The sequence below is a fragment of the Vulpes vulpes genome, chromosome 4 (assembly GCF_048418805.1).
Source record: "Vulpes vulpes isolate BD-2025 chromosome 4, VulVul3, whole genome shotgun sequence".
Classification (NCBI taxonomy): domain Eukaryota; kingdom Metazoa; phylum Chordata; class Mammalia; order Carnivora; family Canidae; genus Vulpes; species Vulpes vulpes.
Window position 1 is genome coordinate 51,266,656 of NC_132783.1, and position 23,532 is coordinate 51,290,187.

The 23,532-nt window shown below is 33.0% G+C and overlaps 1 protein-coding gene across 3 annotated transcripts in view; it reads right to left on the minus strand.

The window, feature by feature from the left end:
- Window positions 1-23,532, minus strand: part of CCSER1 (coiled-coil serine rich protein 1) — a 1,368,919-nt gene that overhangs the window by 302,905 nt on the left and 1,042,482 nt on the right. Inside the window, exon 11 of one of the 3 annotated variants that reach the window (XM_072755654.1) lies at window positions 10,157-10,202. The exons of the other annotated variants lie outside the window; for them this stretch is intronic. Coding sequence (XP_072611755.1) covers window positions 10,157-10,202 — 46 coding nt within the window. The remainder of the gene's footprint in view (window positions 1-10,156; window positions 10,203-23,532) is intronic. 3 annotated transcript variants of the gene reach the window in all.

A 23,532-nucleotide genomic window follows, 5' to 3' on the forward strand; every position in this document is an offset into this window, starting at 1 on the left:
TGCTAAAGGAATCTTTGATGCTTAAAGTCTGAGACTATATGTGTCTCTCTGCAAATGTCACATGGGAAAGCAGATCACATACCATAATGAGAAAGATGCGTGTAAACATGCAATGACACAGGCAAGTAAATGCTCAAGTATTGAGCTAAGTTAACTAATGTGTCTGTTTCCACAATAAATTATACATACCACTGGGATCTACAATTCAAGTGTTTCCTGGATTATGCATGAAAGAGTACTTAAATGCTTGACTTCTTGACTTTTTTTGTTTTCTTTTTTTGGACTGTTATGATTACCAAACCCTCTACTTACAATTAATAAAGTCAGTTTTCCTCAGTTCTTGTGTTGAGGCTTAATACAGCCATATTTTAATGGTCTTGTCAGATTTTCCAATTTAAGGTAATTTGCATATGTAGATCCAAGATCTATTATGCATTGATTGTAGTTCACAGAAGCCAATCATAATTTCAAATGTTTATGTCTCTTGGAGGATATTTCATTATATATTTATACAGGATGCATATCTTCATTTTTAAGGAGTGGGCAATGCATCAGATCAACATGAAAATGCTATGAACAATAAATGAGTCACATGACTCTAAGTGAACAGGTTAAGGGGTACATTTAACATATAACCTGTTTTAGGCCAACATGAAGACATTTGAGTAAAACTACTATATTCCTATAATAGGATTCTTAGTAAACTGAAGAATACTGCTTACCTAGAGATTATATGTGTGGTAACAAAAGAATTCACTTTAACTGATACTTTAAATTATCAAAAACTATGATACTTACTGATATTTATATGTAACACTGTGATTACCTCAGCAATAATGAGACATTTTTTCCTCCCTGAGGGTCCAAGTAATCCAAAAGAAGATTTTTAAAATGGAGATTTCCTGACCTATGTTAAAGTTGAATTCCTTGGTGTATTTGTTCTTTAAGAAGCAAAGAACAAATAAACAAATACCATTTTTGATCAATATTCATATCCAACCACCTCTAATTCTTGGTATAAAAATTAGATAATAAGTAATAATTGCCCCATTGCACAAATTGACAAATGGACTTAAATAGTTTACAGGTTATCTGAGTAATACAACACTGCTTATTTAAACAAAAACTTGTAAAGAAAAAAAATCCAAGATTTCAGATATAGTGGCTTTTAGTTAAAGTGTCAAAAATATAAAACTTATTTTTAAAAAGAAAAGAAAACCCATAATATTTGTTGTTGTGAGCTTAGTTTGACCTATAGCAACTTATAGCAGAGAAACTGACCCTCCCCAACATTGCAAGGAAATTCTTCAACTCAACTTAACAGCATGTATAACAGCTATGTATAGCTGCTCAAAGAAGCAGTGTTCTAGCCCCTTGTCATTCCTTTCCACATACTGCTCCTTCTGAACCTGTTCTTGGTCATGTTTTATTCAATCTTCAAGAGTTGGGTATCATCTCCTAGCTTTACAAAAAAGAGTAAAACTTTCCATAGAATTTAGAACAGAATCTAGGGAGAATATGATACAGGAAGAAACAGGAAAAATGGGTTAAAACCCTGGTTTTGCCACTAATCCTTGCACTTTGCATAACTCACTTAATCTCTCAAGAACTTATTTGTTGGGGGACCTGAGTGGCTCAGTTGGTTGAATGTGTAACTCTTAGTTTTGGTTCAGGTCATTCATTATCTGTTGGGCTCTGCAGCAGGGAGTCTGCTTTCTTTCCATCTTCCTTTCCCTCCCCGTTAGTCTCTACTCTTGTGCCCTTGTGCACTCTCAATCTCAAATAAATCTTTAAAAAATTATTTATGTTGCATGGGTTGGAATAGTTAATCTCTAAGGCCATTCATAATTTCATATTGTTAGTCTGTGGCAATTTCTTATATTCTCTATTTGGAAATATTTGACCTATTTGTACCTTCTAGAAAAATCATTACAGGTTAAATACACTATCAAAATCCATGATATCACTGGGACCCAACTATTAAGCCTAAATATATTACTATTTCTTTAACATATTACCTTAATCTAAACTTTAGTAATCTTATTACTTATTTGTAAACTTTAATAAAGGCAGAATCTAGCGCTTTGTAAGTACCTACAAATACTTGTTAGTATATAGAAGGTAAAAGAATTATAAAATAACAAATGTAAAGAAATCAATTAATTTGATAATGAGATACAGGTTTAATGATCAGAAACTTCCAACGTTCTAAGAGCTGATTATTGCTAATTCTTAAAGACAGTAACTTAATTCACTTAATTAGATCACTAATTATTGAAAAGGAAAATATAAGAGATTGTATTCATCTTATTCTATATTTTAGTATTATCCCACAATATTTCTTGTCATTAAATTTAGTACTTCAATTTCCAACCTGTAAATGTTATTCTGTTTTAGAATAATTTCAGAATAGGCAAAAGTCCCTTGATTAATGAAATATTTTGGTTAAAGCAGATCCTAATGAAAAATTAGTATTCAGGTTAAAACAGTTCAAACATTTTAATAGTTTTTAATTACAATAAGAATGTACTAATTTTGTTAAGAGGAGAGTACAAAAACATGCCAATACAAATTATAGTCATTGAGTATAGAAATACGGAATAGCAAATTAATAGATCATTCAGAGTTTAACAGTATGGATTCCGATCTTTCCTCTGGACTATACTGGGTACATCCGCTTCATTATTAACTTTTAATACCCATTATAAAACTGTATGATATATAAGTGCATAAACACACCCCCCCCCAAAAGAAGTATCTGTAAAATAACTATAACAGAAGTAGGAGGCATAAACTACAAAAATATTGTGAATATGACTGCTATAGACTAAGTGCCTATATTCCCTCAGAATTCATATTCAGAAACTAATCCTTAATGAGATGGTATTTGGAGGTGGGTCCTTTGGGAGGTGATCAGGTCATGAGGGTGAAGCCCTCAAAAATGGGATTAGTGCCCTTGTACAAAAGACTCTAGAGAGATCTTTCACCCCTCTTGCCATGTGAAAATAGAATGAGAAACCAGCCATGTATGAACCAGAAAGTAGGTTCTCACTAGGCAGCATCCATTGACTCTAATCTTAAAATTCCCAGCCTCCAGAACTGTGAGAAATAAATGTTTGTTGTTTAAACCACCCAATCTATATGGTATTCTTTTTATAGCATCCAGAACAGACTAAGATACTGCTCATTTTGGTAATACCTTAGTAGTAAATATAACAATCTCATTTAAGATTTACAAATTAAATCATAACATGTCACAAATCATATATGAATATAGAACAGATCTTTCTGTATAAGATTTTTTAAGGCCGAGTGTATTTTTAGTTTCACTTATTCCATTTCCAGTGTTCATCATTTCTTCCTTTAACATTTCTTGTAACGGAGGTCTGCTGGCAGTGATTTTTCTCAGTATTTTTTCTGAAAAAGTCTTTATGTCACCTTTATTTTCGGAAGATATATTCACTGACTATTCTGTGCTGCCAGTTTGTTTTTCCCTTTGGAAACTTTAAAGATATCACTTCATCATCTTCTAACTTGCAGGGTTCTTGATGAGAAATCTACTGTAATTCTCATCATTGTTCTTCTGTATATAATGTGTATATTTCCTCTCCTCTGGATACCTTCAGATTTTGTCTTTGATTTTCAGTAGTTAGAATGTGATATGCCTGGGTGTTTTTTGTTGTTATTCTTCTTTATCTGGTCAGTTTTTTTTTAAGCTCCTTTGTATCTGTAATTTGACATATGCCATTAATTTTAGAAAATTTCCGGCCACTATTTCTCAAATTTTTCTTCTGCACAATTCTTTCTCCCCAATTGAGATTCTAATTACACCTAAATTAAACCACTTGATATGCTCCACAGCTCTTAGATGATTTTTTTTCTTTTTCCCCCCTTCCCTGATTTTTTTTCTCCCCTTTTTTTGTTTTGGTTGTGTAATTTATATTGTCCTATCTTCAAACTTATTGATTCTTTCCTTGGCTATTTCGAGTCTTCAGATCAGCCCATCACAGGCATTATTCATCTCTGTTATTGGCTTTTAATTTCTAGAATTTTTATTTGGTTCATTCTTACAAACTCATCTCTGCCAAAATTGCACATCTATTCTTACATTTTGGACTTTTCCATTGGACTATTTAACATATTAATTGTGGTTTTTAAAACTCTTCTTCCTGATACTTTCAAGGTCTGCGGCAATATCTGAATCTGATTCTGTTGCTTCTCCTATCTCTTGGTAGTGTGTTGTTTTGCTCTTGCTTTTCCGCTAGCTTTTCTGTGTGCCTCAGAATTTTCGTGGGAACCTAGATATCTTGTGTAAGACATTAGAGATTTAAGTAAACAAACTATATTCCTGGAAATAGGCATGCCATTCCTTCGGCAGGGGCTTTGGTATGGGAGTCTAGGTCAGTCCAGGCAGAGTTGGACTGGGCTTGTTATTGTTGCTATGGTTACCTACAGGCTTCAAGTTTCTCTAAACACACCTCATCTAGGGCATGAACAGTTTGCCAGAGGGTTTTCCATGTTTGCTTTCATTTTTAGTTTTAGTCTCTCCTTTGTACTGTGCCTCAAAGAGAGTTTTTCTCCACAGTCTTGTAATATTTCTATCCATATTCCACTAATACTTATAACCCATTGCTTGCTAGTCTGTGGCACAGAGAGGAAGGCATTTTTGCTCCTATGATTAAGCCTCAATCTTATGCAGGCACTGTGTCCTTGGGTCTCACAGATGTGGCCTTCTCAGTGCCTCAGCCTCCCCACTTAGCTGTAGTTATATAAGCTTATCATTCATTCCTGCCCCTGCCTCAGAAGGAAAAGAAATTTTTCTTTTCCCTTCCCCTGACTGCAATGGGTTTTCACCAGTGTGTTTTGCTTTTCTCCCTGTATTTTCGATGCTTGTTCTGTATGGATAGAGTTTTGTGTCTTTCCTACAGCAGCTGCTCTTCCTTTATTTAAACCTTTAGCTCAAGGGACACTTTCTCTGAAATCTTGCCAATATTTTTTTGTAAGCATCCAATGAAATCTGTAGAGAAGAGTGTATAAGTGGGTGCTCATTCTCATTATATTTTATTCTCTTGCTAGCCCACATTCAACTCCTACTAATTTGTTAATCAGAATTTAATAGAATTCTATTATCTGACTATATGCCTGCTACATCTAATCTCCTTGCAAACTGTCATTTCACTCCTGTCTCAAGTAATTGATTTCCCTGTTACATTAGCTCTCTGATATTACATGTAAAGTTGTAGATTTACATTGTTTGTTTTTGTTGTTATCATAAGGGTGGGAAGCAGTTTTTTTCTAGCTTTTGAACATATACTCATTATCTAAATAAATTCAATAGCCTTGAATAACAGTCACTATTGTCTATGCATCAAAGGAAATGCTATACACACACACACACACACACACACACAGAATAAAGCCTTTACTTTGTAGTAGCTCAAAATTGTAATCTCATGTGAAACCACTACTTTGGTTTCAAAAGAATGACAATACTGAGAATTTTCTTCCCATAAGATTATAACATAGATTACAATTTTCTTTTGTATATTTTCTACTTTCTAGTAATAAATTGTGTTAGCTTGTCTTCTATTAGTTGTATATTGATTTCTTCATGCCACTTAAAATGTTTCCTTGCTATTCTCTTTGTGACTGAAACCTCTCTTCTGAAGAACCTTCTCATTCCCAGATATATAGGCACATTTATCTGTGAACTTAAAGACACAATGAACTTGTCTAAGAATACAGTCATTTTACTAGTGTAATCTTTGAAGCAACCCTACCACATGTGACTTCTGAAAGTGTATTTTTGTTATTCCTCACTATTCTTGAAAACTGTTCCTTTATTATTTCTAAGTAGATATCAAAGAATGAAGGAAACAAGTAAAATCAAAGTTACATCTAAAATAGGATGATAAATAATGCAAAGATATTGTGTGGGATGATAGAGACAGAAAAGACAGGGAAACAACAGCAAATAAACTGATAAACCAAAAAGGAAAGGGAATAAATCAGAAGGCACAGTGGAAAAGTTAGTTTGAAAAATCTGTGTTTACAAAGACAGCTTAGCATCTTAAAAACATTCCTTCTGAATTCGAGATTAATGTCATTGTAAATAACTTGCTATCCTGCCTTTCTTCTTAGTTTGTTGTTTTTCATTACTTCCTGATGAAATCAATTTGGAACTTAAAAATTGTTATTTAGCTCTAAAAGAAGAGCAGAAAAAGAAACTTCATTGAAAATTAGGGGCATCAAGTTAAAGCAAATGAAAGGGAAATATACTTTGGGGAATTGACAGTATACATTTCTTTTTTGACAAATTGAGTAACAACAATGGCTGTTTCAGAGAATACTTTTATATTTTCAAGAATAGATTGAAGTAAGACATGCATAATCCTATGGAAATGATTAATCTTTTACTTACATGTAGCTAAATAATTTACCTTTATTTTGAGAATAATTCTTTTATTTACTTATCAAACAATAGAAGTGTGTATGTTTTTATGTTTATGCCCGCCATTAAACATACAATTTAGTTCTGTTTGTGTTATAAAGGCAACTGTTATCTGATTCTGAATATGAAGGTAATATTATCACATGTAGGTATTTCAATTAGATTGACATTCAACTATCCGGAGAATGACTAAATTAAATTAGGTAAGTACCTCTGAATAGACTACATATAAATATTTGATACTCCTTTCTTTTACAAATTGGGAAATAATAAAGCCATACTATGAAATGAAAGGAAAACACCTACATTTAATTATTTTAACCAAATAATTTTTGAACTGTTGCAAGCATTTTGAAATACAATGCTCACAATTTTTCTATAAAAATATATTTACAGTTTATTAAATTTTAAAATTGGTTTATGAAATTTTAGGATATTCTTTTGAAAAAGATAACAAGACTTATGCCTGTTAGAGTTGTATGGTTCTGTAATTTAGAACACTCACAGTAGCTACTATAGTACAAAATAGAAAATAATAGTCTATGTAAATAGACTATTTACAGTTCTTATATTTTGAAGAGTTGAGATAATACTTTATGGGTCATATCTTTGCAAAATTTTATTCAAATATTATAAATCTCAATTTGCACAAAGATACTGGTCTTACCAGCATTAAGACAACACTACACTCACTAGAGTTGATTATAAATTTTAAACCAGAAACCAGCCTGAAATTGGAAAGTCAACATCATTTGAATAGATGATGTATCTATCCCTTTAGCCTTTAAATAAAAATTGTACTATTAACATTCAAATAACTTTTCAAGATTCCCCTTTCCCAATGTTAATCATTCTTCAAGCATTTCTCTGAAAGTAAAAAATATTAACCAAGACTATATTACCATCAATTTACCTTTGATCAATAATTAGTAGCAAATATAGGCATATTTGAGGGGGCCTAATAATTAAAAGCCACATAGTCCTTCTGGAGATGGAGAAGTAAATTTTCTCATTGTAGATTCATAGCCTTTCTAATTTCCTCATCATCTAAACAATCCCTCTTTGTTGCTATGTTCTGTTTTGGGTTATTACCAAAGGAAATTGTGAAACTGGATATATTTTTTGAAATACAGTGACAGCCACATAACAAGGCTGAATACAAAACAAAACAAAACAAAACAAAACAAAACCAAAACCAAAATTAAAAGAGTGATAGTACTGAATACAAAAAAACAAAAAAAACCCCAAAAAACTGGTTAACTGTAACCTCAAGAAAGTGTTGGTCACCACTTCTGACATAATCAAAAATAAAATACTAGAATCAGGAATCAACCGTAAGATATCTAGGTAAATATTGATTTTAGGGAAAGGGGCAGGAATAGAGATGTTTAATATCAGTATTCTGATGTTCATATATAGGATAAGACATTCACTCTTTTAGCATAATATCTTTAATTAGTACCACAATTACAAATACTAAAGGAGCTTCTACTAATATGTAATTCAGAGATCCTAAGACTTGCACTTGACCAAAAGGAAATGTGAATTTGCATTAACATTCTAAATTCATTGGCTTACTATTTCCAAGTCTACATGTTTAGGAGGGTAATATCCATATTATGGTCTTATATACTGAGGCACAGAATGCATTTCAATTTTAGATTCTCACACTTAGAGAAACCATCTATTAATTATTTTCCAGAAAAAATTATCTGAAATCTCAAGTATTTAATGTTATCTTCATATTATGCATGTCGATTCTGTGAAAGTGGGAAATAAGATTAATCCAAATTTAGGATTATACTTCCACTCATAATTTCAGAGCACTTATAATGAACTCATTTCTACAAGTTTCTAGTAATAGTATCTTTTCTATCTCCCTAACAATAGATATTCTTCTATATTCAATGCACTACAATTTACATGTATAACAAATGACTTTTTATTTTAAAAAGAGGCAGATAGGGGGATCCCTGGGTGGCTCAGCAATTTAGCTCCTGCCTTGGGCCCAAGGCATGATCCTGGAGTCCTGGGATGGAGTCCCACCTTGGGCTCCCTGCATGGAGCCTGCTTCTCCCTCTTCTGCCTGTGTCTCTGCCTCTCTCTCTCTGTCTCTCATGAATAAATAAATAAAATCTTTTAAAAAACGTAAAAAGAGGCAAATAAAAAAATATTTTAGCTCATTTGAAGTTCTTGCTATAGTTTTCACTTTTTTTTTTTAAGATTTTATTTATTCATAAGAGACACACACAGAGAGAGAGAGAGAGAGAGAGAGAGGCAGAGACACAGGCAGAGATCACATCCTGGGCTGAAGTCGGCGCCAAGCCGCTGAGCCACGGGGGCTGCCCAGTTTTCACTTTTTATCATTAAGACCATACCAATATTGTCATAAAAGAAACCATACTTTCAGTATACTTTAGAATGTTAGAGGACAATGAAGTAGATAAGAAGAAATAACAAGGGATAATTCTAGACCTGTTGGCGATTATTTAACTCGAGTAGAATAATATATCTAAATCCTATCTTCTATTCATTAAAGCAATTCTTTTTGCTAAAACTTTATTCATAATAATTCAGACCTTCAAAAGTGTTTCATGAAAAGATGAAATAGTAAAGTGCATATTTTTGTTTGTTGTTTGAGCAGCTTTAGAATGACTCAAAGTGCTGCAATTTTTCAATTGATTCACAGATCCTTCCTGGTGAATGGGATAAAACTGTATGTTTTTTCTGCCATTGGGGAAGAAAAATATTATGAAAACAGGACTGTAGCTTTAAATGATCTTTAACATCATATTAAGATAAATCTATTTGGTATATATTGCTTGGTACAACAATTAGAAGCATGTGGTATATTGCTGTAGCAGTCTATAATGGTGGTAAACAACCATGATTTTCTGATGTGTGGAAAAAAGAAAAGATGTGAATGGAAATGGGCAATGGAAATAGCTCTTTCTCAAAGTCTGATGGCACTTCGGAGATTCTACGTACTAAATTTACATATATATCTCTCATTGAAAAAAAGTTCATGTTAAAGCAGACAAGCTGTCACAGAAATGTTCTGAGCCGAAGTGCAAATATCTGACTCTGCTGAGGTGCATATATTTATAATACAGCTGAACAAGGGTGTAAAATCCAGGATTTCTATCTAAAAATGTGTAGACTATTTTCACATTTTCTAAATATGATGACTTAGAAATAAACTAAGGTGGTTAGAAAGTCAGGTTTTCTTTAAATTCACTGGAAAAAAGATTTCTTTCAATGTATTTCCTTTTCAAGGAAAGAGGTCTCATTAGCTGTGTGGCAAAAACACAGCTGTGTATGATATAAGAGCTCTTTGAACAAGTATGTAAAAGAAGTTAGGATTTAAGAAAGCGTACTGATTCATTTGACAAAGAAAGTTACTATTGTTGGTGCTAAATGAAACTAAACTTAAGAGCCACTTCCATATTTGCCGCAGACTTTGAGTCATTACTGAAGCTTCAACACTCTTGGCCATATTGCAATGCAGTTTTCTTAAACGGGCTGGATAGTGACAAACAGATAAGGAAGAGGCAAAGGGAACCATTTGCTTCAAACACATTTTAGGTAATATACAACATTGGGGATTGCATATTGACCTTAGGGCATTTGGTCTCAGCATGCCATGCTACAGCACAGGAACACATAGTCATGTTTACAACACAGAGCTGAATTTAAGAGACTCACATAATTGCCTGCGAGAAGGTACAGGAGCACTTCCATAAGCTGTGCCCTGTAAATAAAACACATTTTTTTTTTCTTTGAGCAACTAATCATTGGTAACAGTAGAAAATGTTGGAGAAATGAATAAAGTATCTGGAAAGAAATACAAAATAAATAAAAATTATTTAAAAGAATTTTATTTAAAAAGGCTTTTGAATTACTGTATTATATATAAAGGTAATATATGGGAGAAATTAAGAAAAAATATGTAATTTGCCAAAACAAGAAAGCAAAATAAAAATTACAGCAAAAGATGGGAACATTTAATTTTGACAGAATGAGAGTTTTGTAAAAAGTAGAACACATGATATTTATGAAGTGGCCTCCTTAAAAAGTAGGTTCCCTTGCACCAATTCCTTAGCTGATGCAAAATTTTTCTCCAAGTCTTAAACTAAGCAGTGTACTATAGTTGCTCTTTTCTATTGCTACCCCAAACACTACAAAATTAAACTAATAATCACAATAAAATGGCCCTCATCTGTGCATCAATAATATTTAATTTTTGAAAGACAGCATAATCAAATGGAAAGAGAAAGTTATTAAATAAAGATATTAATAGTGTATGATAGATCCCTAAGTTAGAACAACCACATGCTGAATACTTTTTATATTCTTCAGTTGACAAAGCTCGGTACAAACACAGATTTTAATTCAAATTAATTCTTTTTATTTCTGACACTGAGCTCTGTCAAAAGGTAAATTATTATACACTCAAGGAGAAGTTTTAAAATAATAGGTAAGCACAGATCTCTGTGTAAATCAATAGTTCATTTTTAATATAATAACTAAAAAGGACAAGAATATTTGAAAAAGATTAATTTATATTTATTGAACATTTAGTCTATGAAGCTCCTGTGCTTAGCATGTGAAAGCATTATCTCATTTAGTTTCCACAGCCGTCTCAGAAATAGTTAAAATGTTTTGCTTTTGTTTACTATACTCATTTTTGCTAATGACAAAACTCTTTAGAATGACTAATTTTAGATTCACTTTAGAATCAGTTTAAAAAAGGGGTACCTGGGTGGCTCAGCAGGTTAAGCATATGATTCTTGATTTCAGCCCAGGTCATGATTTCAGGGTCATGGCATGGAGCCCCACCTGGGGCTCAGCATTCAGTATGGATCTTCTGGAGAGTCTCTTTTTCTCTCTCTGTCCCTCCCCACTGTTCACCTCTTTATATAAATAGATAATCTTAAAAAGTATTAAAATAAAAAAATAAGAATGTTTAAAGAACCATTCATTTTCTAAAGGCTAGTTAAATAAAGGAGAGATCCATAAATTAACCCCTGTTGCTGGCATTTAATGAATTTTCCTTCAATGTAGAATAGCAAATGCTAGTATTATAGCCTTGGTTCCCATAAAGGTACACTAACAAAAAAACTTATCTTGTAACTTGTTCCTTATACCCATTGCTCCTACACATGCATAACTTCCTCATTATCAATACCCCTACCATAGTGGTACATTTGTTACAATTGATAAACCTACACTGATATATTATCACCCAGAGTCCATACTTTACCTAAAGATTCACTCCATTTATTGTGTATTCAATGGATTTAGACAAATGTATGACATGTATCTACCATTGTAGTATCAAACAGAGTAGTTTCATTGTCCTAAAAATCCTCTGCTTATTTCCATCCCACACTCTCCTCCTTAACAACCACTGGTCTTTATAATGCCATAATTTTATCTTTCCCAGAAGGTCATATAGTTAGAATCGTACAGAAGGCAGTATTTTCAGATTGGCTTCTTTTACTTACTAAAAGGCGTTTAGGGTTTCTTTAGGTCTTTTCAAGTCTTGATAGCTCATTTCTTCTTAGCACTGAGTAATATCCATTGTCTGGATGTAAACAGTTTATCCATTCACTTACTGAAGAGCATCTTGATTACCTCCCAGTTTTAGAAATTATGAATAAAGCTACCATAAATATCTGTGTGCAGGCTTCTATATGAACATGAGTTTGCATCTCAGTTTGGTTAAAATAAAGGAGGGTGATGACTGTATTGTATAGTAAATATGTTTAACTTTGTAAGAAACTGCCTTCCAAAGTGGATGTACCTCAAAAACAAACAGAAAAACAACAAAGTGGATGTACCTCAATAGAATCTTTTACAACTAAAAATGCCATCATATGTCAGCATAAAGACTAAATATGGACAAACTTGTTATTTTTTTATAAAATGCTAAATCCAAGATAGCGCATTTCCAAAGTTTTCATTTTATTAGACCCTGACCTTATAAACTTTATATATATATAAAACTTCATATATATAAACTTTATATATATATAAAATTATTGATTTTCACAGATATCTGTGTTTACCTTATATTGTAAAACTTCTCCTTGAGTGCATTATAATGTAATTTTGTGACAGAGCTCAGTGCCAGAAATAAAAAGAATTAATTTGAATTAAAAATCTGTGTTTGTACAGAGCTTTTGTCAACTGGAAGAATATAGGAAGTATTCAGCATGTGGTTGTTTTAACTTAGGGGTCTATCATATACCATTAATAATTGCTATATATGTTTGCTAAAAAAAGTTATTAGGTTAGGAAAACTGTTTAGCATAAATAGTATAGAACCAGTAATAGAAAATATTTAGGTAAACATGATGACTTAAGCCTAGATTCTCCAGTTCATCCACATAATTTTCTTTCTAACTCATTTTCTCTCTAAAAAGTTATTTTAAAAAATTCCATCCATAATTTCAGACTATAAATTAAAGTGCCAATTAATAATAATTAAATATAATATGTCCAAATCCAAATATTGAACTTATCCATCCAAGGCTTCATAAAGAACAAGCCACCATTCAATTTAATTACAGAATAGTCATGGATATTATTATACTTATTTGACTAACATTTATAGCACACCTTGTGCTTATATCATATGTATTGCTATATTAGAAGTGATGAAATGCACTGAAGCACATGATATCTCCACATGATATTTTTTTTTCCCCATTTCCATCAGAGGCTATTCTCTGGATTATGTAGGTATGGTGGTTCTAATTATAAACCATCTTAATTGTAAATAAGACATGAAATAAGCACAAGATTCTGGGACAGGAAAAAATATGAAAACTAGAAACCCATGAAGAAAAGGCAATAAATGCCTTAAAAAGCACACACACAAGGATAAACTTTATTAATATCTTCCTACTCCTCTAGAAGCATTTAGTTAAAAATAGATTGTAGGTGTAGTCCAGAACACAGAGATAGAAAAGAAGAATATATAACCTGGTTGGAGAAAGAGCTAACACTATTCTTACCTGAGAAAAATGTTAAAATAATATCTCAACTATAATTGAAAGAGAATTTAGAACTTATTCACTGGCCCCAGGCACACACACCAAAAAGAAAACAGTGCCAGACACAGAATGGAAATATGAATCTAAAAAATTCTTAAATAACCCTTTTTCCAAAAGCTTTGGGCCAAGTGTTTCTCAGAATTCAGAATTATTTAGATTTGCAAAGTAACACCTCAAGCTAAGTCTAGGGCTAGAGTAATCAAAGACATTAATATTTCTGCAGCAAAAATATGATAAGCCCCACTGGGATTTAAAGAAATTATAAATGGTTTCTTCTTAATTTAGATCACGTCAGATTTGGTTACCAAGTAAGTCATAGAAAAACTTTGGGTTTTCAGGGGACTTTACTAGCTTTTGTTGTTGTTGTTGTTGTTTCTTTGGATCACAGAACTACAGATAAGAGACTAAAGAGTTATAAAATTATAAAGGTAGCATTATTGGAAACCAAGAAAGTAGGACATTATTAGAAAATTAGGATTCCAATTGTCTTATCTTAAGCTTCATAACTAAAGTTCTATTGATGAAGAAATAGTTGAAGAAATACTTAGCTGTTCAAGAAAATAGATTTAAGATTAAGCATTTGTAGAAGAATGCTCAACTTCTAGAATAATTACAAATAAAATTTGGCCTTTGTCCCATTGTAGTATATATATGTGAAAATAGTAGGATTTAGTCAATATAACCATTTTATTTTTTTTATTTCTTTATTTTATTTTTTTATTTATTTATGATAGTCACAGAGAGAGAGAGAGAGAGAGAGGCAGAGACACAGGCAGAGGGAGAAGCAGGCTCCATGCACCGGGAGCCGGATGTGGGACTCGATCCCGGGTCTCCAGGATCACGCCCTGGGCCAAACAAAGGCAGGCGCCAAACCACTGCGCCACCCAGGGATCCAATATAACCATTTTAAATGGTGAAATAATATGATTTTAAATGATGATAAGATATTTCTGGAAATATCAATATTCTTATATTCTTCCATGCTTTTTGCTGGAATTTCTATTTAAACTTATAAGGGTAAAGTTTTAAGTTTATATATTCTGCTCAGAACTGTCCTCAAGGACTAATTAACAAAAATGGGTTAATAGTTCATTTGTAGGTTGTAAAATACTTGGCAATTCCTTGAAATTGAAAACTTCAGGTGTATGTATTTTAGGTACTTAAATTAAACAAGAAACAACCTTATTAGTATTGTGTTTAGATTCTTGCTTTTATATTTAAGCTTTTATTAAAACACTCAAATTGTGGGATCCCTGGGTGGTTCAGTGGTTTATCACCTGCCTTCGGCTCAGTGCGTGACCTGGAGTCCCTGGATCAAGTCCCACATCAGGTTCCCTCCATGGAGCCTGCTTCTCCCTTTGCCTGTGTCTCTGCCTCTCTCTCTCTCTGTGTCTCTCGTGAATAAATAAATAAAATCTTAAAAAGACACTCAAATTGAACATATTAAAATATTATCTATTTTAAAATCCCCCTTGGATCATTGAGCTGCCCAAGGCATGACCTTGATCTACCACCTTGGATGACTCAAGTGATAGAGTTACATGCTCATTTATCAAACCAGACACTGCACAGAACTTGCAAAGATGAAAGTGCCTTTAAATAGATTGCACATTTTGTACCCAGCTTATTATCTTTATATGACCAAAAATAATGACAACCAGGCTGAATATCTACTATTAGCATTTCAGACATTTCAAGAATAATTCTTCTGCCATGTTTTAAATTTGAAGGTAGGGTAGTGAAATTGAGACATAAAGTAAGTTGGATTTGGTGTCAGATTTTTTTTTTTAAGGGAGAGAGAGAGAAAGCACAAGAAATTGGAGGAAGAGAGGGAGAGAGCTAAGATCCTAAGCAGGTTGCAAGTATAGCATAGTGCTGCACGTCTAGCATGGTGCACGTCTAGCACATCTAGCATTGTGCTACACTGGGCTGGATGGCACATCCATAAGATGATGACCTGAGCCAAAATCAAAAGTCCGAAGCTTTAACTGACTGAGCCACCTAGGAAGCCCAGATGTTAGATCTTTAACTACAAAAAAACCGCGAAAAACAGAAATGATTGTTTTTTAGGAGTACAAGAAAAAATTATAGGGATTTTTGAGATACTTTATTTTCTCAACAACCTGGAAAAATTTGAGAAATGACAACCTGTTTGGTAATAATGAATCACATCCTGACAGCCTCCAAAATAATTCTGTATCTAAACATTTAAGGACATAACCACAATGAAAATGCACTGAGAAAATTCAATTTATGCTCTTCTTTTTTACCTACCTCTAACACTGCCTATTCACCATAGTTACACACGTGGTAACAAATTTATCATATGTATCTAACAAATGTTTGCAATGCAAATTTTGGTATCATTAATTTTAAAACATAACAGTTTTATGAGAGACATTTAACTGAGTAGGCAAAAACACATAAGTTCTCTTACATAAACTTTGCTTTCAATTATTCTTTTCTTTTCTTAAATTGACCCACTTGAAAGTCATTCTTCTGCAATTTTCAATAATACATCTCCTGTTAGTACTTCAGTAAGAAACACAGGAGGTAAGTATGAACTTTCAAGGCACATGGAGAATATGAAATACACCCGTAAGGAAAACACAAATTCCCCTGCATGCTTTAAATCATTTTAACTTATAATAGTAATCACAAACTTACTGTGTTTCCTAGGGATTCCCCAAGGCACAGCCAAAGGCAATCAGTTCCTCCCAGCTAGTCATAAATGTCCTATGTTTCTTTCATTGCTTAAATATTGCCCTAAGCCCTTTCCTTTTATTATATGCCTTTGAAATGGAGTGAACCATTTCCCAAAGGACACCTATCAAGAAGAAAGTTGACATTTGCAACAATAAGAAGAAGCATGCACTGTGTGTGAATATGAGGGCCTGAAAGACTTGAGGTAAGTCCTGCTAATGATTTTAGTCTTCTTCTCTGGCAGTGTGCTCATTTATTATCAATAGAAATTAAAAACCTTTTAAATGTCAGTACTCTTCACACTATAGATTCAGGGAAAAAAGTTAATACTGAGGACAGGCTATGTAAGGAATTATTTTTGTAGAGATAGAAATAAGCATTCTCTTTAAACTTATTTTTCTCTTATTTGACACAGATGTACTCATTATGATGAACTATATGCTTTTTACAGAAAAAGGACAGAGAAGACTAAAACCATAATGAAAAGAGAAGACATGGAGATTAATCATTTTCAAACGTATAGCTGATACATACAAATGCTCATGAAAAACCTTCAGTGCTACCCAAACGGTGGCAGAATTTAGAAATCTTTGCTTAATCCTCAGGTTTGCTATAAGCTTACATTTACCTAGTCCTTTAAATCTACCTATCACTTTCCCAAATAACATTCAGACTGGCCTACATAAAAGAGAAAATGGAAAAATAAGTAGATTGTGGGATGCAGGGAGGAAGGAGATCATTCTGCAAAGTTTATGTCTTGACTGGCAAATTTGAACTATATTCAACTTTGTCTATAGAAGGTGCAGTAATATTCCAGTTACCTGGAATCAGACATGCAAAATATGCAGAAGCATGAGAGAAATGGGGACCTGAAAGTACAGTGATACCTAAGAAGCAAGGACAATATTGTATCACATCCTATTCCATAGCAAATGAATATAGCCTTCTGTAGGCTATAACTTATAATAAAATACATTAAATCAATGCCTTCTCATTTGCAAAATCAGGACCAGTTGATCGGCGGCCAGAGAAAGCCTATAAATCTAAGAATCATAAAAAGCATTTTATTTTAACCTAAAACATGTGGAATTTCGTGCATTTAACCACATTTTAACATAGGAACAAGGTCTTTCCTTTGTGAGAGGATCTTCTGCATGTTACTCTGCTTTCTCTCTCTTGCAAAGTCATACAGTATAGCATCTTCCACAAATTCTACCTTAAGTGAATTTAAAGTGGCTTTAGAGATCAAAGTTCCTTGCAAAGCAATCTGAATATTGATCTTTTTGATGGATTTACTCATTTCTTCCAAATTTTTCGTTGTTCTCAAGACATTGTAAAACCTTCAACTTAGTTTTGTTCATTCTTTTCACTTGCCCATTTGATCTGTTTACCTAAAACTTAACTAGTTTGCTTAATAATAATAGTATTTAAGATAATGATTACAACCATATTAAAGGCTTAGGGGCAAAGAAAAGTAGCAAGCAAGATAATGCGAAAGATGCCTATCATCATCAGCATCAAGGCTTTCCAGAGGGAATGGGCATTTGAGTTCATTGAGTAAGTTGTGTTGTCCTCCTATGACCTGTGCAATCAAATGCATGTTGAATTTTGTTCATTAACCATCTTTAAAGATGGTAGGAAGTTTGATAGAAGCATGTGCTATAAAAGTTAATTTTTCATACATATATGATAATCTTCACCTATCTGGAAAATTTCCCTAGTTGACAGAAACTTAGATTTTTGTGTTGCTAGATTAATAGGGTTTTTGTCTCTAGCAATATATAATAGTTATTGATTATACAAGTCATAATTTATTCAATAGTCTAATTTTCAATTGTTTACATATTCAATAAAATATTCACTAGATTGTTATTTTTAGTGAAAAAAGTACAAGTTAATCAAAATTCCAAAGATAAACATTAATATTGGATTTTAGTATTTGATAGGGCAGGTTAGCCTATCATTTTTTCAGGAATAAAAAGTTGGAAGTCAGTGGCTACTGAAAATTCTACCGAGATCTCTTAAAGAAATGTCAGTATGTTACAGTTGATATTTCTTTCTTACAGTTTAGTCAGACTGAAATCAAGATATATCAGTTCACACACTTAAAGCTAATTTTAAGTCATTTTAGCTAAGCAACAGAAAGAATAATAAACATAAAAAAGAATATTAAAAATATATAGATTAGCCATATACACATTCAGATAAGTGTTATATTCCTTTTGCAATATTTTAGTGAAATGTTCTATGAATTGGAAATTCACCCTCCTCTTCATGAGATGTTACTCTCAGTAGCCACTTCTATGAACAGTGATTAAACTAGCTAAGAATTGTTTCTAGTACTCTCCAAATCTAACAATGGTAATATAAAACTTTAAAAGCCTACTCTGCTTTATAAAATATAAGTCTCTCAACTGCGGTGTGAGAGTGTTTCGTAGAGAAAATATTTTGGATTATGCTTTTTAAGAGAAAAAAATAAAGGAAATCTTAAGCATGGGAGAACAGTTGGATGATTCTTTTCAATAAATGCTCTATTTATTAAAGGATAAGCTAGTTTAGAATGACTTAAAAAGTAAGACAAAGCCATGTGCTGTTGAGAAAACTTTTCTGCCTTTAAAATATGAAAAATTAGAAAGATTAAAAACTATGTAATGTTAACTACAACCACAACTTATTTATTGTACAAGTAACTTTTTCTATTATGTGTTGAAATAATAAAACTAGAGGAAACATTTAAACTCTTAAAAAAATAAAACAGCACAAAGACAGCAGCACTTTTTCCTTACTGTTCTTTGTTAATAAAAAATAATTTGTGCTCTCCTGAGGAAGACATTCCAAAATGCAATATAAATGTGCTTTAGGAAAATTACCAGACACTCTCTTCCTCACCCATCATTAGTTTTTCATCCTGGTGGTTTGTTAAAAGTCAGCAGGAAGCATAATTATGGTTTTGGTACATCGTAGTATAATTATTTCCCCATTTCTTTCATTTGTCCACATTTTAAAAAGTAAAAATAAAGTCTATATTGGAAACAACCAATATTTTTGTGAAGTGGATCAAGTTGACAGGATCTCCAGTGGTCCTTTTATTCTAACAAACAGCACAGATTAAAAAAATATATATCATCATGTCTCTATCTTATATATATTAAGGTGAAAAGTGGCTCTTATTTTTTTATTTTTTAATTTTTAAAAAGATTTTTATTTATTTATTCATGAGAAACAGAGAGAGAGAGGCAGAGACACAGGCAGGGAGAAGCAGGCTCCATGCAGGGACCCCAACGTGGGACTCAATCCCTGGTCTCCAGGATCACTCCTTGGGCTGAAGGCGGCGCTAACCCGCTGAGCCCCGTGGGCTGCCCAAAACTGGCTTTTATTTTGAGAATAGAATGGAGCTAGGAAAAGTTTTCCAGTATTTATTTATTTTAAAAAGGTTTTCTAGCTGTTTTTTTTTTAAGACTTTATTTATTCATGAGAGACACACAAAGAGAGGCAGAGACATAGAGAAGCAGGCTTCGTGCGTGGATCCCCTTGCAGGACTTGTTCCCAGGACCAGGGACCATGCCCTGAGCCAAAGGCAGACATTTGATGGCTGAGCCACTCTGGCATCCCAAGGTTTTCTAGTTTTAATGATCATTATCATTATTATTCTGTCGAACTTAGCTTTTCAGACTAAACTCTTCCAAGTTTTCTATTCTCTTCTTATAGTTATTAGTTTTCAAATCTCTTAATGCCTAATAGCACCATTCTGACATATATCAAATGGCATCTTGGGTTATAAAGTAGAAAAGTAGAAGCAGAGTTAGGTAGCTAAAGGAATCTGTCAGAGATGTGCACTAGGGTAACAGCTATGACAATGTGGGTCAGTTATTTCACAGAGCTCAGCATCCTCTGAAATAGTTTGCAGTCTGGGTGCTTATTTTATAATATAACTTTTAAATGATATTTATTTAGGAAAATCAATAATTTTAGATATCAGGCAGATAAAATGAATAAACTTGAATCTTAAAGTTTGGCAATAGGTTGTAAAAATTTAAGTGCAGAATATCATAATTAAAATTAACCTCTTCTGACCTGTTACAAGGAGAAAATGCAAGCAATTTATTCTCCTATCATTTATATTTCTACCAAAATAAGCATTCTAAAATAGTCACTATCAGAATGCTCAAATTATTGAGGCAAGTCTCTGAACTTTAGGCACAGCTACTTTGATTGCCATTTGTCTAGGACATGCTTGAGCAAGCAGCATATTTAATTCTCTCTCTCTCTCCGCCTGTCTCTTTGTATTCATATATATGACTGTATATATACATATATATATATGAATACACACACATATACACACAAACATGTAGCTGTCATGTGTATTTTATTGTATATTTTGGAATATTTTCACATATGCCATTTCACTCCTTTCTTAAATCTTCAGGAGCTAAGTAACCTGATCCCATTTAACAGATGATGATGCTAAGGCCTAGAGAGCTTAAGTGACTTGGGAGAGGTGTAGGTGTTAAGAGTTACTAGAGAGGATGAGTTGGAAGGTAAGTGGATTCAGGCCAAACTAAGCTGAGCTAAACTGAGAAACAAAGTGTCTCCATTTGGTTTTTCAGGCAGTAAGAGTGGCAAGCTTGAGTCACAGGGATTGAAATTATTATCAAACTGTTACATAATGGTGAGTTAAATTAAAAATCTTTTTGAAAGTTTTCTCTTACACTACTGTCCTATCTAGGCATATTCAGAATACTTACCATAAGCATGACTAGAAAATCATAAAATATAAGTAAAGAGCTTTCTAATTTAAAACAAAAATTTAAATTTAATTGGAATTTAGGTCATTTGGAGAGAATGAAATACATCTATTTTTAGGTTACACCAATCAGAACTATGAATCTATACTTACAATGAAGAAATTTTTTAAGTTAAAATCCCTCTTATACTTTGTGGTCAGACCACCTTCACTTGTTCATTCTTCAGCATATATTCATTGAATACCTACAACATGCAGATATTGTTCTATATTTCAGGAAAGTGTTCAAGTATGGATATCTCACTTTAAAAAGAAAAGAAAATTATGCCACTCAATGCCTACCAAGTGCCAGAAATTTTCATGTCTAATACAAATTACTATTTTCATAATAATAGTTAACACAAATTGAGTCTTCATTTTGTATTAAACACAGTAAGAGCACTAATTATTTAAAACTCACAACAACCCTAGTAGGTGGTACTTTTATCCCCATTTTCTAGGAAGGAAACAGACCCAGATTCTACATAATTTTCTGAAGTTTTTAGAGCCAGCAAACTCTAAGCTAAGATTTGAACCTAAATAGTTCAGCATCAGAGTCCAAGCTCTTACCCACTATACTGTATTTACCATTTTTGATGACTCATGAAAGGCACTTTTTATACATCATTTATTTTAATCCTCTGATATCTTCACAATCCTCACAATTCCCCAAGGCAAATATTATCTTCATTTTGCAAATCAGGAAAGTAGAGTTTGTAGAAGAGGTTAATGACAGACTTAAAGCCACAAATGTGTGGCCCCCTCTCAAATCTACTCAGCAGAACCATATTCAAGCACTTTAGCACTATATTACTCAGGACTGGCAATGCATATCTTTGGAACAGCAGCAAGATAAAGGTAGAAAGAAATGAACATATGTACTTAACAAACTGTATACCTGCTGTTTAATAATTTAAAAAATTAACATAGCCAGCAATGGAGGACAAAAAAAACCTCAAGATGAATTGATTTCCTTTGTTCTTACTCTCTGAGTTAGTGTTACTTTCATTTGAATTACTTATGTGGGAAGTCAAGGTGGCCATGATAAGACACTATGGTTTTTTTTTTTTTAATTTATTTATTCATGAGAGACACAGAGAGAAGTCAGAGACATAGGCAGATGAAGAAGCAGGCTCCTCTCAGGGAGCCAGATATGGGACTTGATCCCTGAACTCTGGGATCACGCCCTGAGCCAAAGGCAGATGCTCAACTGCTGCGCCACCCAGGCGTCCCGACACTATGGTTTTCGGTGCTCACAATTTCTGTTAATTTTATTCCTACTTTATATAACTCATTTTATATTCATAAAAGTTAAATGAAGTAGCATTATTTGTGGCAGAAGGGAAGCTGAGAATATTCTGTAACTTGTTCAAGTTTACAAGATTAATGCATATATGGAATGTAAACTAAAGGTATTCTGACTCCAGAATCCAAGTTCTTTCCAATGTGTCATACTGATAACTAGTTTATCCTAGAGAATAAGTGAGAAGACTTGAAATCATATCATAAGATGAGCAGTTTAAAGAAATAAAAAGGTTATCTTGGAGAAAAAGAAACTCAGGGGATGATAAACAGATAAAAAAAATGTTATTATCCCAACAAAGCAGGGCTAGCACCAAAAGATGGAAGAATGAGTGACAGATTTTTATTTAACCTAAGAATTTCATTGACACTCAAAGCTATTACCAGAAATGTTTGGGTAGAGACTGGATGTTGGTGTAATGTAGACTATGTAATAAGCACTAATGGTAGGGAGCAAAATATCCAGAATCCTGGTTCTCAAGTTTGTTTATATTTTTTATCATCTGGAAAATTACAAAATAAAAATATGTATGCTGGAGTACCACCTCCAGTGACTGTGATTTAACTGCTATGGGATGTATACACAGGCATAGGGACTTTTTAAAACTTCCCAGATACTTAGTTCTAACATTTAGCAAAACTTGACAAAGTATCACTTGAGTGTCTTTGGACAATGCCATAAAATGATTCAAAGCATGAACCACAAAGTAGGACCATGAACAACAACAGTTTTGAACACCAGTTTTTAACAAGGGACCCATTTTCATTATATAATAGTTTAGAGCACATGTTTGAAATCAAACAGTGGAATCTATCTCAGCAAACTCATCACTCTAAGGCTTAGTTGGCTCATCTACACAGTGAGATACTAGCAGTCAACCCCTTATGGAATGGTTTAGAGGATTAATGTAAGATCTATCACAAAAAAACTATACAATCAGTTATTACTTGAATGATTGATTCCAACAAGGAAGAAAGAACTCTCTATATGGGGGTATATATGTATACTGGGGTTGGGGGGTGGTGATTAATAGTGAAAATACTGTTAGGTTGTTGGATAATTATTAATCTCTTTTTCTCCAAGGTTTTCTACTGCATATTTTTCAAACTCTTCAAGCTTACTCAGTGTATTGTTATTTTTAAAGTGAAAGTGTAAGCTCGCCAAGGTGATTAAAGTAACTGTACATAGGATCTGAGGTCATAAGCACTCAGCTATACATCCACAGCAA